This window comes from Nicotiana sylvestris, chromosome 2 (genome assembly GCF_000393655.2).
Source record: "Nicotiana sylvestris chromosome 2, ASM39365v2, whole genome shotgun sequence".
Taxonomy (NCBI): Eukaryota; Viridiplantae; Streptophyta; class Magnoliopsida; order Solanales; family Solanaceae; genus Nicotiana; species Nicotiana sylvestris.
In genome coordinates, this window is record NC_091058.1 from 34,284,530 (window position 1) to 34,300,950 (window position 16,421).

The 16,421-nt window shown below is 33.2% G+C and overlaps 1 protein-coding gene across 1 annotated transcript; it reads left to right on the top strand.

Moving 5' to 3' along the window:
* The first annotated feature begins 14,828 nt into the window (after positions 1 to 14,828).
* LOC138884175 (uncharacterized) lies at positions 14,829 to 15,717 on the top strand. The gene is made up of 2 exons (XM_070165169.1): positions 14,829 to 15,306; positions 15,389 to 15,717. The coding sequence occupies exons 1-2, from the start codon at positions 14,829 to 14,831 to the stop codon at positions 15,715 to 15,717; spliced, it is 807 nt and encodes a 268-aa protein (XP_070021270.1).
* The last annotated feature ends 704 nt before the right edge of the window (positions 15,718 to 16,421 follow it).

Here is a 16,421-nt window from a genome sequence, read left to right on the forward strand (position 1 = left end):
GATTACATACCTATGAATTTGTGGTGAAGTTCTCTTTCAAAAATCGCCCAATTTAGTGTTTGGAAGAAGAAGTTATGATTTTTTGGTTTGATCCTGTATGTGTTCTGTTCTGTTTAAATGACTCGGCAAAAATAAGCTATGCGATCGCGAACAAGCCTATGCGATCACATAGGTTTGACTCTCTTAACCTACGTGTTCGCAAGCTAAGGGCCGCGTTCGCATAAGGTTAAAACTACCCTGCCCCCGGACCCATTCCCACTCTATGCGTTCGCTACTGACCCAGTGCGTTCACATAGAGAAACTTCCCAAAGCTCTGCGTTCGCATCCAGGTCTGTGCGTTCGCATAGTGCAAACCTGTCCCCTGCGCCGTTTGTTCTTTGCGTTCGCATAGAGTAAAACCCTGGACACCAGAAGACAGCAGAAATACCAGATTTCTAAGTCCAAAAACTCTCCGACGCCTATCCGAAACTCATCCGAGCCCTCGAGACTCCAAACCTAACATGTACACTACCTCAAAAACACTCTACAGACTTACTCGTGCATTCAAATCACCAAAATAACATCAACAACTATGAATTTAACATCAAAATTATGAAATCACTTAAGAACTTCTATTTTTCCGATTTTCTCAAATACGGTATGATTCACGTCATTTCAAGTCCGTTTCTTACCAAATTTCACAGACTCGACTTAAACTATATATAAGACCTGTACCGGGCTCTGAAACCATAATACGGGACCAATACCATCAAATTTTAAAAACATTTCATTTCCAAAACTCATAAATAATTCTAGAAAATATTTTTTTTAAAAAATTCATTTCTCGGGATTCGATTCCGGGCATACGCCCAAGTCCCATATTTTCCTACGGATTCTTCGGGACCGTCAAATTACGGGTCCGGATCTATTTACCCAAAATATTGACCGAAGTCAACTTAAATTCATTTTAAAGTGAAAATTCATCATTTTTCACAGATTTTCACAAAATGGCTTCCGGATATGCGGCTGGACTGCGCACACAAATAGAGGTGATGTTGAAAGTGGCTTTTAAGGCCTCAGAGCACGGAATTTAATTCTAAAACAAGTGATGACCTTTTGGGTTATCACATTTATATATCCTCCCTTTTAATTAGGTTATGCATGAAACATTGTCTCTGTATAATATTGTGGGTCTTTTATCACATTCCAATCAACATGTTTCTCGAATGAATCACTGATCTCGATCATATGCATTTCCTGCTTGCCGGTTTGAGATCGAGCTTTATGGAGATCAGATAAATAACCTGCATCTGCATAACCAATACGATCTGCACCAGTTTTGTTAGCATTAGCAAGATAAGTGCACCATCTACACCTAGATAGAGTATTTCAGGACCAAGGAGTTCTGCATCCTCTTCTAGAGGTTGGAACGGATCCTTATTCACTTCAAGTGATTGAATATCCATTGGTTTACTTAATGGGTACACTTTGTCTATGTAAAAGCATTTTTAAGACCCTTTTGGAGCTCTTTTGGAGTTCCAATAAGATTTATGGCGATTATACCACATGCGCCCAGATTGCTTTAAACCGTACAAAGATCTTTGTAATTTGATCGAGTACATTTTTCGAGACTTTGAATTATATGCTTCAGGCATTTTAAATCCTTCAGGGATCTTCATATAGACTTAATCAAATGAGTCATATAGGTTATGCATTGCATTTAAATGGAATGACATCTCCAAGTGTCTGGACTACAGGTCTGATCCTCACAATCTTTTACAATATTGTGCATTATATTGTATCAAATATATCATCGACGATCATTTTGTATCAGTTTCGAAGCAGCATAACTTGTTGAGATCTCATAGCTTTCTTTATTTTCAGGTACCTGAACTTCTTCTGGAGTTTCATGAAATGTTATGTCGTAGGATCTTCTAGAGCTCATTTCATCCTCATTATGATCATTTTGATCATTTGCTCCTATCATTTTTCAGGGATGGTTACCTTTGGAACCGATCAATTTACTACGCTTCATGTGTGTAGTAAACTTTATCCTTTAGGGACGTTAATTTTAATAGGAGCATTTGCAGCTGAAATATGATATTTAATTTTGGGTAAACAAATACTTCTGGCATTCGACTTGAATTATCTTCTAAGTGAGGATCATATTAATGATAATTCAATTCATATAGCATATTTTTCAGCTGTTTATTCCATCCCCCAAATGTTAGAAAAACTAACATATATCCCCAATCATCTTTGGAAAACATATCTTTGTGTATTATGGTAAAGATATTAATCATATACCACACAACAAAAGATAGTAAAAATATTTGGTTTCTGATCTTAAACCAATTGTGAGGAGAGGACTTATCATATATTGTTGGTCTGATGCATACAAGTGCTGCTATATGCAATTTAGAAAATTTTAGACCAACACATGAAGCTTTGTTCTCATAAGCAATGGTTTAGCCATTAATAGGAGGTATTTAATGCTAAACCAGCTTGGATATAAACCAGCATTATCAAGATGAACTGTCTTGATTTCATAATCTGAAAATTATACTCTTAATCGAGAAAAGCAATTTCAAATGCCAAACTGCAGGTTGACAATTATTACACATGTAACCATCTCATATATGCATCTATAAGTGGTTTACATAATAGGTGAACGAGCCCATATTCACCTTTTATATATTTCAGAATCAGGGGTCTTAGTCCCAACTTTAGCTGGTATAATCAATTTATTATGAGAACAAGCAACACATGAGAATTCCTGAAGAATCTTATAGTTCTTCAGTATATGCTTATCTGAATTCTCAAATAGCTCATTTAAAAATGGCAAATGAAAACTTCAAGTTTATCATGCCATGTGCTATCTCTTAGTAAACTTCTAGTTTACTATGACATAAACTTTTGCATTAGTAAACTTCTGATTTACTATGGCTACTTTTGTATTAGTAAATTTCTGGTTTATTGTAGCTACTTTTGCCTCGGTAAAACTTCCGGTTTACTGTGACTGCTTTTGTATTAGTACACTTCTGGTTTACCGTGATACATGATGTAGTACAAATTGAAGAATAAAGCAGGTACTATATTATTTTACCCCCTATGATTGTGAAAACGTGAAGATTTTCAATCTTCCAATCATTTGTAGTCTCAATATGATAGCCATTTGTATTAGTAAACTTCGGATTTACTGCAATATATGTTTGACCACAATCATATATAATATGAATGACAAATTTGCATACAAGCTCTTTGGGAGCCTTCAATTTATTTTTCACAATCAAATATTATGAAGACACTACTTGTATCATGTGTCTTCTAGAGCAACAATTAGCTCTTCAGGAGCTTTTGATAAATTTTGTATTACCAAATAGTGCTCAGACACTTCAGGTGTCAGGACAGAAAATCATAATTAAATGAACAATATAAAGACAACTCTATATTTATAAATGTAAGAAATTAAGAATTTCAGTATTTTTACCACCAACTTTGTGACAAATGTCTCCTTCAGGGAGAAACACCATTAACAACTGAATATTTTATATCAAAGTGGCAACCACATAATCATTATATCCTTTAGGGAAAGATACATGAGTTGTTATTTCCTTTGAGGAACTCAATAACTAATCATAACATATTAATATGGTTGTAGTGATATTTAATAAAATTATCCAAGATATTTTACTTACAATGGGTACGTGCGACAATGATTTTTATGCCATAAAAACAAGATTTATATCCTTTGTTATTCTACCTCTTCAGGAGGTGAGTTGTGGTATTTCTTCATTTCACTCCAGGGAATGAAAATATACTTCAAAAATAACTTTGAATAACTTATTATTTTATTTAAGCACAGAAAGACACAGTTTCAGAATATTTCCTGCTTCAGGAGAAAATTCCAATTGTTGTACTACTTCAGGAGAAATATTGAGTATATATTCTCTCAATCATATTACCTCTTCTCGAGGTGAATCGTAATATATTTGCATCAAGAGCGCGTTCATATTTAATATTGTCATATTCACTTCAGGGAATGGATTAATATTATCAAAAGTCACATCCTCAAGGGAATGAAACATAATTATCTAAACACGCATTAATCACATCAACTTGTGATGTTTCAACCTCTTTTAAAATATTTACTACTTTAGGAGCAAATCGGGGTATGCATGTACTATAGAGTATATTTCTCTAGCTTATATTCAATTGTAACCATAGAAAGCCTAAATTATCATTTCTGGTGGTCATAGACATATACTACTTCTAGTGGTTAACAAAATTTAGTTACAATGATATATACGAATATAATCACTTCTGGTGGTTGTATATTTTTTGCAAAATCTGTTGGAGTTTAAGTGGATCTAACGATGTTATCCACTTTGTAACCCTTTATTAAGATAATACGGATAAAAACAAATATCAAAATAAGTAGTGTATACGTAGCATATAACCAAGCAAGCGATGATAAAAATATTAAACCAAATATAAACAACCACTACTGCCAAAAAGAAAAACTCATCACCTCAAGGATATAATCAATCTTATGATGCTCGCAATGAACAAGATCTAACCACGGACGTAAGAGCGTCATCTTACATCGGAGATGAACACTTATCAATTCTTCCATATGAAAATACTGAATAAATCACACAAGTCCATCTCCTTGGCGAGGCTTAACTTAATGCAAGCGGCTTAATCATAATCCATGCCCATATTTGAGCCATTTCTCCAACAAAATTCACTCCAAGTAAATGGTATAGATGATGAATACCCTTTTCTTTTACTTCAGCCGCTCTTCTCTTGTTTTATCTCTTTAGAATTTTTTCCCCTTGTGACTTCTTTCTTTGCTTCTGTTTCCTTATACTTACAGATTCTTAGGTTTACATGCAACTAGTAGAACACATTTAACTCATAGCTTATCTTACTACAAATGGAAACGTGGTTTCTCCACCTTCTTCCACATCAGACAAGTAGAGAAGGAATGAAGCAATCACTGAAATAGAAATTAAATTCGAAGTAATTGCTCAAAATAGTAGAGTCTCGTACTGATAACGTGTTATAAAATAAAGATTGTAAAGTAAAAAAAATGTATAGAGAGAAACTGATATATTATTCGAATTCAAACCGATGTACATAATAAACTGAAATCTCCTCTATTTATAGAAGGAAGCTGTTGTGTAAGCTGCTACTGCAAGCTGCTGTGTAAGTTGCTACTATACCAGATATGGATAATCTTCTACTGAGAGTAATGTTTATCCATAACGGAGTACTGAAAGAATAAGCTCATTGTACCAGGTATAGATAATCTTCTACTGGGAGTAATGTTTATCCATAACGGAGTACTGAAAGAATAAGCTCATTATACCCGGTATGGATAATCTTCTACCAAGGGTAATGTTTATCCTTAACCAGGTACCAAAGTGATAAGCTTCTTCACGAAGCTTTTTTTTCAATAGAGTACTAAATAGATAAACATATTTAGGGCGGAGTCCCCTATGGATAAGCTTTTTTAGAAAGCTGATTTACAACGGAGTACTAAATGAACATCCATAATATAATATATTAATAACAAACGTTAATTAATACTTCCTTTGTTCATTTTTAGTTCCACTTTTGACTTTGCATTCCCTTTAAGATAAAATAAATAAAATATATATTTTATAATTTTATCTAATAATAATGATATCATTTTCAAAAGTCTTGGGAAATAATATGGGGGAATGAGGAGTTAATAATAAGGATAAAACAGAAAAAATAGATTGTCTTTCTCTTGATTTTGTATAGTAAACAAGTAAAAGTGAAAATGTATTTTTAATATAACTAATATCTATAAACGTGCGTTGTACGTTAATAATGACACATGATGGTTTAAATATTTATTTATATGAAGGAATAATAAATTTAATTAATGAGAGAAATTTTATATATCATACTATAACAATCATCTAAATGGCGAAAAATATTATTACATTACCATAATAAGTGAATTCAAAATGAAAGGATATCATCAGAGATTACATAAATGATCAATTTTAGTCATATTAAGTAGATAATTATGTATTGTTGTTTAAAGGTATTTAATGTGATGATATCTTATTGAATACTTCTTTATAGACGGTGTTTGTTTTGTATATATTTCCTTCATGCTTTGTTACTCTACCATAACCAGAACTCTTGTTGTTGATATTGATATCTCTCTTGAAAGCGCAACATAAAGTTATTCGTGTAAGAAAAAATATATTGTGGTAAATATAGTTCAATATTTAGGATGTTTATCCTTGTGCTTTATTTATTATAACTACAAAATATAAACAAACTGAAACTTATTTTCACACAAATTTAAAAGGATATTCTTTAGTTTTGGAAGATGAAAACTGAATTCGGAGATAAATTTATACTTAGAAGCATATTGACCAGTATCATAAGTTCTTCATGTATGACGTTATTGTCAAAAACTTCTATATACCATATGTGCACTATTACATAAGCTATTCAACGGATCTAAGTTTTTAGTAGCATGACAAACATATTTTTCTTCAAAATCAACCTATATGCAATGGACGATTAATTTTAACTTAGTCTATTATATATATATGGTGACACTAACATACATAATAAATAATGAATCTGAGAACAAACATGTACGGTAGAAGGCCATTTGGTATTAAAATATTTAATTATTCTTCTTAGTAGTTATTGTAGGTATCATCTTCTGATGAGTGAAAACTGAAAAATATTTTATTTTTACCATAAAACTTAGCAGTCAATCTTTTATTTAGTTAATCAACATATTCATTTCTGCTAGCTAAGATAACTCTTTAAATTCTATCATGTAATTTGCACAAATTGCGTTCTAATCTAATGATGAAAATCTATATTTTCCTTATTAAATGCACTACTATTACCATTGGAGTTATAGCCAAGTGTTCTAGAAGAATCAAATCATCTTTTATTGGATGCTCTTCTTTGTTTCTGACACGAATCAAGAAGTCATTGAATGTTGCATTTGTTCTTACTTTTATATTTCTTGTCATTTGAATATTTTTCATTTGAGGTCATAAGTATAATTTTGGCAAACTAGCTTTTACAGTTTCTGCTTTGGTCAATTTTGGAACTACTAATCGTACTTTACAGAAATCACTTCCCAAACTATTACTTTTTCACCAAACGGTTCATCGATATCCAATATATCTCTAAAACTCTAGGCGATTGTTTCGATCGTTTGACGTTTAGCCAAAAATGCTTCATCTCATATTATCACTTTTGCTTTCCTTATAAATTTAGCACTATTGCTCTGATTTGATATATTTGATGGTTATTTCAGTTATTTGAATAGACATATCAAATTTGAATTGAGTTGTACGTCCTCATACTAAAATCGTTGCTAGTACACCACTTGTTCATATTGTTAACAATATCATGCACCTTGATATGACATTTGCAAGTAATGCATGACATAAGAATATTATTTCGATTCTGTCGGAGGCATCCACAAAGGATAATCCCGCTATACCAGAGTCGATTATTTATAATATAGTCTTAAAAGCTTATTCTTGTTCAGGATTTAGCTTTGACTGTGCCTCCTCAAACACTTGTATGGCCTTTTTAGTATTATATTAATATTTTTTACTTTGTGGTCTATTTTTTTTTTAAAAAAAAATCTAACACTCTTTTTATGGAATAAATTTATGTACCGTAAGATTTGTTTTTAACTTGAAAAATAATTTTACTCATATGATGAATTTAAAAAATAATGTAATTAGATTCTCTTGCTAATAATTAATTGAAAGATTTGATTATTTGATTTTAACATAAAATATAATTTATTTTCTGTTGATTTAGATTCTTAATATTAGTCATCTCATGTTTGAATCTTTAACCGTGATTATAAATTTTTTCCACCATAATTTTTTTTAAAGAGTAAAAAGATCGATGACATTCCATAGATCTTTATGTTTGCAAAATTATTAGTGGTATTGGCTCTTACCAACCTTTTTCTTTCTTTTCTCACACATTTATATTCTTAAACTTTTTCTTAATTGTTCTTTAATAATTGGGTATATTTTTCTATATTACGCGAAAAATTAATAATAAAAAATATTATTTGAGCAAAGCAGTTCAAATATAATATAATAATATATTATTGTGGAATTTTTTTCTCAATTTCAACGCTTTATGCAGTCCGTTTAGCGTCACTTTATTTTTTTTGGTATTGAATATTATAGAGTGGTAATATATTATCGATATGGAAGATTTTATGAAATAGATTTTATTAAACCTTCCTACATATTTTAATAAGAATTTAATATACAAGATTGTATTAATTTTAAAATATTAAATATTAAAAAATTAACATAGAAGTTATTGCAGTTCAAAAAAAAATAAGTTACTACAGCTATGTCCTTTCCCTATGAGTTCTTCTGTTTAATATTTTAGAGCTATTTTGGTTTGTCAATATTATATTCGTGCTTTTATAATAATATAGACTCTCATATTTTTAAATGGTTTTGGACAATATAATACATTTTCAAATTGAATTAATAATAGGAATTTTTTAAGAAGTATATCCTAAAAGTAATAGGATCACAAGGCTAATATATATTCCCAAAAATAATTATACTAATAGGATTCCTAAAGGTAATCGTATAGTATTCCTAATGTGTAGTATTATGTCCTAAAACTAATAGGATTACAAGGCTAATGTCTAGAATTCTGATTATGTCATTTTATTATGAGTTATTATGCTTAATATTAAAAGCTTATTTTTGTAATCTAATATTTTATTCATGCTTTTATAATAATATAGATAAACAAGTAAAATTGAACTAAAGGAGTACTCTTTAAAATAGTGTATTTATCCGACTCCAATATGGGGTTCTTATGTGAAGAGCCTCTAAAAAAGCGTGAAAAATACATCTAAATGATATCATTAGTGCAATAGTGTCAACTATTGTCAAATCGATTTGACTTGTTTACAATGAAGAACTTTTTCATTATCACTATATTATCTTTTATATGATCTGATAAAAAAAATTATTTGATACCATCACAGTATATAAGTTAATATCTTTTAAAGGTGCTATAAATTCTTCATTTCCATCAATGGGTTCCTTGAAAGAAAACACAATCAATGCGTTCAATATTTTAGCCGTTTCAAAAGTTGGCAATTCTGTAGACCGTTGTGTAATACTACACTACAGTATTTATTTTCTTTTCAAATGAAATGTCGTAACTCTAACATGCTTATACTCCCTATCTGCACTTTTACTTGGTACACTTTGACTTTTCACGCTCCTTACGAAATAATAAATGAAGTGTATAATTTACGATGACATTCATATTAATTGATGTATATTTTATTGAATTTGAAAAAATAATTTAAAATAAATAATAAATATTGTGAGTATAACAAGAAAAAAAATTTATCTTTTCTTGATATGCGTAAGGGTGAGAACTAAAAATGAAAATTAACTTTTAATATACGTGCCAGAAAAAGTGGAAGAGGGAATAATTTTTAACCATTCAAATTACCTAAAAGTAAATGATTAGGCCGTGCAATTATTGTCAGCATTTTAATGGGGAGGAATAATTGAAATGTGGGGTCTTTTATACAACGTTCTCCTTGGTCATTTTTCCACATCCACAAACACAATTATCACCTTTGGTCAAATCTCATTATAATTAAATCCAACATCTATTCTCGGTACAGTCATAACCTTGGATACTAAAGGAGTGAAATTTTTCTTTATTTGAAATTTGAAAAACGTTCCCATTGGTATCAATAAACTGTAGACAATGTTTGTGCAAAGGAATTATTACTTCCCATAAATTATTCATTTGTTGGAACCAAGAAAATGATTGAACTCCGTAATACTCAATAAGTGTCATAAGATAAGGAGCTTTTCTTAGGATCTTTACACAAATAGCCGGTTAGGTACATTGTTTATTTTTCCTAGCCGGTATATATAGTATATTGATTATACACGGTTAGATACATATCATATATAAATTGTATATATATAGTATGCATATGTCAACTATTTTTAGTTTAAGCGATTAAGTGGACAGCTATTTAGGGTAAATCTTCTTTTTCTTTGGGATTCTATATTCAATTGTTCAAGAAAATTTTCCTTATTATGAAGCCCAAAACAAATAGGTTATTTCCAAATGGGCTCAACAATAGACCCAGAGAAGCCACAATACAATAGGCCCTCTCATATTTGAGATTTTTACATGGTTGCTCCCTTTTTAAAAATTATTCTCATAAATGATAATAATCTTTGTTTATTTCAAAACTGGCACATTTTTTTACTTTTTTAGCACTTTCACATTGTTAGATCATTAACTAAAGGATCCATCTTCATCAATACACTTTTATTACATTTCCTTTTCCCTCTCTCTTCCATAATTTTTTTCTTCTCTTTCATAAATAACACTTACCCAAATATATCAAAGATTTTGAAAAAAGAATATCTAAAAAGTAATCCCTCTTTAATATAAATTTGTCAAAATAAATTTAAAAAACCTTTATTCCACGATTTTTTCTTCCTTTTCACTATTTTCTCGCCCTGCCACAAAATTCAATCACTAAATAAATTGAAAGGCTTTAAACGTGAAGCATTCATGAGTCATATATATATACACACACTTTTCAGAACATACCAGCTTATACTGTATAAATAATATATACCATATGTATAAATGGTATATAATGTATATATCCCACATATATACCTTGCGTATCTTTTTTTAAAATATACAAGATGGTATATAATATAATATGCAATTGTTAAATACAAAATATGTGGATATGTATGGGATATCACATGTATTAGTATACAAGATAGGCTAAAAAATAAGATACATGTTTCCTATCAAATTATAAATTTAATATATGTTTTTTTTATATATATAAAAATTTATACGATGTTTCTCTATTTCATTCCAAAGAAATTTACAGATCATGTAGACGCAGACCATCTACTCCTCATTACATGTCTTCTATCTATAGATTCAGTGAATTCCCCACTGAAGTCTAAGTAACTAACTAGACTAACAGCTAATTGAAATACATCAAGAACTTATCTATCCTTTATGGGTATCTGTTGAGTGTTGAAAGTGCTCCCTGCCAGTGTTGTATTTCCTGCCCTCTCGTGTGTATATGAATTGTTATTTCCCTGCATATGCTGTTCACATTTACTGCACCTCCCTAGAATCGAACTTTGTTCCTATCCCTCCATATAGTGTAAACCATCATGCCAAAGACACAGGTAACAATTTCCCATTGTCCACTTTTTCTTGTGGCATAATGACTTATCCATTCCACCTCTCGTTGCCAATCTTGAATAGGTCTGCAATGTCCTAACCATATCAAGAGTCTCGACCACACTTCCTTTGTCACCATAGCATTCAAAGAATAAATGGTCGAATGTTTCACCAGCTAGCTTACAGAATGCACATTGTTGATCTATTTGAACACCAAACTTCAGTAGCCTGTCAACTGTAGCTAATCTTCTCTGTAATGCAGAACGAATTTGAATCTGGGATGCAATCTTGGCTGCAATACTATGCCTTTCCATGGAACCTTTGGCAGTTGGGAGAATCGTAGCATGTAAAGTTTCCTAATACTAAAAGAGTTGCCATTCTGTAATTGATCCAACCTATTCAACAGGTTTCCTTGAATACCTTGAACATCCTCAATGAGCTTCCTTGACTCCAAATTTTCCTGACTACCCAAGCTGCATTCTTAGGTATTGGCATATGTTCGAGTGTGTGATGCTTTATGTAGAAAGTATGGATCCATTTGATCCATAAGCAGTCCTTCTTTTTAGCCACTGCCTAGAGGTGTTTTTCCACTGCAGCTCTATTCCAAAATACCAAGTTCATTACATTTAAACCCCCCGCTACTTGTGGTAAACAGACTTTTTCCCAAGAGACCAAGGCCTTTTTTGAAATTGTTGATGAACCAGTCCATAAAAATGATCTGCAAATAGCTTCTACCATCTTCATCACCTTTTTTGGTAGTAGGAAGGTCTGTGCCCAGTAGGACTGTATTCCAAACAAAACTGACTTTATCAGTTGAACTCATCCTGGATAAGATAAGAGTCGTGCTGTCCAACAGTTGATCCTCTGAGTAATCCTCTCCACTAGTGGCCAGCATTGAATAACTATAAGTTTTCTGGCTGCCAAAGGTACCCCCAAATATTTGAATGGAAGTGTACCTTCAGGGAACCCCAGTTCTTGTAGTATATCCTGTTTCTGGTTCACTGAGACACCTGCTCGGTAAGCTGCACTTTTCTCTGCATTTGCTTGAAGACCGGAAGCTTCAGAAAACTTTTGAAAAGTTTGTCTTAACAATCTGATGGATTATAAGTCAGCCCTGCAAAACATGAGAAGGTCGTCAGCAAAACAAACATGCACCACTCCAAGTTTTTAACATCTGGGATGGAACTTGAACACTTTATTCTTCATCATCTGAGCAAATTCCCTTTCTAGGTATTCCATTGCCAAGACAAAAAGATAAGATGACATGGGGTCACCTTGTCTTATCCCCCTTCTTCCTTTAAATGGCTTAGTCAGACCCCCATTTATGTTTAGAGAATATGTTACTGAAGAGATACATTCCATAATCCACCTTGTAAATTTATAAGGGAATCCCAAGTCCAATAGCACTCTCTCCAGGAATGTCCATTCTAAGGTGTCATAAGCTTTCCTCAGATCAACTTTCAGGACACATCTTGGAGAGATACCTTTCCTATTGTAGCCTTTGAACAATTCATGTGTAAAGAGAATATTATCTGTGATACATCTGCCCCCAATAAAAACTAATTATGATTCCCCTACCAGACCTCCAATTACTCTCTTTATTCTTGCTGTGATGACCTTTGTAATGATCTTGTATAAGGTTGTGCAGCATGCTATTGGTCTATAGTCCTTGACATAACTAGGATTCTGCACTTTAGGAATTAGTGTCACTGCAGTACTACTAATCCATTTGTGCATCTTCCCAGTTGCAAAAAATTGCTTGACAGCATCACAAACATCATCACCCTTTTCCTGCCAATGTTTAGTAAAAAACTCAACTGGAAATCCATCCACCCAGGGGCCTTTTCATGAGGCATATCCTTTATTGCACTTTGGATCTCCACTAATGTAATCTCCTGAATGAGCTTCTCTTTTTGACTTAAAGTGAGGCATGGACCTTATTGAATAACTTTTGTATTTGGACACCTGTGAATACTGCCTCTTTCCCCATGAGTTTAGTAAAAAAAGGAGATGAACTCATTCTCCAATTGTATAGGATCTGTCACTTTTGTTCCATCCTCTCTATAGATAGTTGTGATTGCATTCCTACTAGTCCTCATCTTCCATTGAGCATGAAAGTACTTTGAGTTTGAATCACCACATGTGATCCAATCAACTCTGGACTTCTGTTTAAGTACTTGTTCCTCTATATTGCTCCATTTTTCAACCTCTGCCAAGGCCCTTCTTTCCTGCTCTATCAGATCTTGATCCAAGTGTTGAACCATAAGTTTTGTCTGTATAACTTCAAGCTTATGCCTCGCATGGTTTAGGTGTTGTTTGTAGGAAGCCATATAAGCATTCAATTTCTTCAAGTCTCCCTTTAACATCTTCAATCTTTACCAAACTTTATGCATTGGTTCTGCCTGTATATTTTGCTCCCAAACTCTGTTGACAATCTTTTTAAACTCAACATTCTCCATAACTGAACTATACAATTTGAATGGTTTAGGGTGTAGACTCCCCATCTGATGTCCTTGACTGCACTTGATCAAAATAGGAGAGTGATCAGACACCTCTGGATTTAAGAACTCAGCTTCAATATGACCATATTGTTGCAGCCAATCGAAATTCCCAAATGCCCAGTCAATCATGCTTTAAACTCTTTTATCAGGTTCTTGCTTGTTATACCAAGTATAATACCACCCCAAACTTTTCAATTGGGTAAGTTGCAATGTGTTTAGTTAATCTTGCAATCCTTGTGTCTCACCTTGTGTAACTAGGGTTCCAATTCTGTCATCCGTGTACAAAACATTGTTAAAGTCACCACATAATAACCAACAATCTTGAATTGTAGTCCCTAACTGAATAAGTGTCCTCCACAATTGACTTCTCTGGTTGCTGTCATTACTCGCATATATCATGGTTACTGTAGTTCTAAAGTTAGAATTTGGCTCATGTACTTCAAAGTGAATAAACTGATCCTCAATCTGTATAATCTGGACATTTACATTCCCTTTCCATAATAGCCAAATCCTACCATTTAGATGTGCATTGTAATTGCAGCATACATTTCATTCCCTTGCTACTTGACTGATAATTCTAGCAGATTTTCTCTCATTTACTCTTGTCTCCAAACATCCCATTACATCCACCTTATACTTCCTCAGAAAAAGCCTAAGCTCCTTCTGTTTGTGGGGCTTATTTAGCCCCCTTATATTCCAAGTACAAAGGTTCATTTCTGGGTGAAGCTGGATAGGCCAGCGTCCCCTTGGAGTGTTTGTGGATCATTCATCTGTAGGACCTCAAATCTATTGGCAGAAGTAAAAACTATAGATGTCTCTATAGCTTTTCCTTTGTTAACATACTTTGTCCCTTCATCATTCCCCATCTCTCCTTGAGTGCCCTCAGCAGCTACATTTTGTTTGGGTGCTTCAGTTCCCATTCCATTTGGTATAGGATTGGTATGAGTATTCTTCTCTACTTGCATCCCAGTATTCTCATCATCTTTGACGTTTGGAAGCTTCCTACCACAAAAATTTCAACCAATCGTGGAGGAAAGTGAGAATGAAAAGGGGGAATCTGCAGTGAAACCTGCTATGAAGGAAAACACTGAAGTAGTTCATCGCAGACTGAATTTCTCAGCAACAGGGAATGTGCAACCTACCAGAGAAATTGGGAACAAAGAGGAGGAAGCGGTGCCAGCTAGGTATCACAATAGGAGTTCTCAAAAGGGTAAGGCATTGAATTACATACCCCCTATTATTCGCGATGGTACTGTTGTAGTGCAAATTGATGATGAAGAAACAAAAGAACAGGAGAATTACTGGAGTACAGCCCTAATTGGCTATGTTTTGGGGGATAATCCATATGAGAAAGCGATGGAAAATTACATTGTAAATGTCTGGGATTTTGCTGACCAACCTCAAATCCTTTATCATGATGAAGGATATTTTGTGTTTAGATTCCAAAATATGGTAGATAGGGACCTAGTTCTTCATAATGGTCCATATACATACCACAATAAACCTCTTATTCTGCAGTGTTGGAGTGTGGATTTCAAATTTGACCCAAGCTGTATGAGTAAAATTCCACTATGGGTCAAATTTCGAGGTCTACCATTGAGATTCTGGGCCACAGATGTATTGAGCAAAATTAGGCAGTGCAGTGGGAAAACCTCTGTACACTGATAAATTTACTGCTGAGTTAGAGAAGATATCATTTGCACGAGTACTTGTTGAAGCTGATATATCCCGACCCCTGCCAGATAGTGTGAATCTCCAAACTTCTAGAGGGATAATCAATCAACAAATTGAGTACGATTGGAAACCAAAGTTTTGCTGTGATTGTGTAAGGTTTGGTCATAACTCTGAAGACTGTTGGTTGAAGAACAAGCAGGAAGGGGGAGAAGAAATTAGGAAGCAACCACAGAAACAGAAGAACAAGAACAAGGAGAACTTAAAATGGGTACCAAAGGTGTCCTGTTGAAACCCAGTATCTGGCGTTACTATCTTCTCACCTTGAGCTGGGTTTTGAAACACTGTAGGGGCACTGCCCATACCAGTTAACCACCGTCCTTTTTGTACCTGAGCTGGTGTTACTAAACTTGCATCATTATCCTTCTCTCCCAATGGCGATGGGAGCTTCTTCCGTTGTCTAGCCATGGCCGATGGCGTATGTTAGCTAACCTTGCTAATCATGCGCCCCCTATGGGGTTTTTCGTTAATATTTTTAGGATATTATCTTTTCTTTAACTGTATTTTGTTTATAAAACATATTTGGAAGATAATATGTTGAGCTGAAAAATACGAAAGAAAAGTTTGGAGTTGTTATTCCTGATTCCCTCCTTTGATTTAGGAATCTATCACGTGTTTGTCTATGTTTAGTTGCCATAATAAATGCTTAACGGCTGCAGAATGAAATTAAGTTGCTGCCATTTTTGTTAATCATGGCCTACTGCTATGATTATGTTAATTTTTCTAAAATAGTGCCTACTTATGTTTTTTCCTCCTCATATTTGCACCTTTTCGAGGAATGGTGGTCAATATTAAGATGTAGCCCAAATATGAATATTAAGCCCATTAGGCCTTTTCATATCGTTGAAAGTGATGGACTTAAGGGTAAAGCTCAAACATGGCCATTTTTTCAGATTTTGTAATTGAAAAATAGCTACAATTTTAAAAGGATTAGTA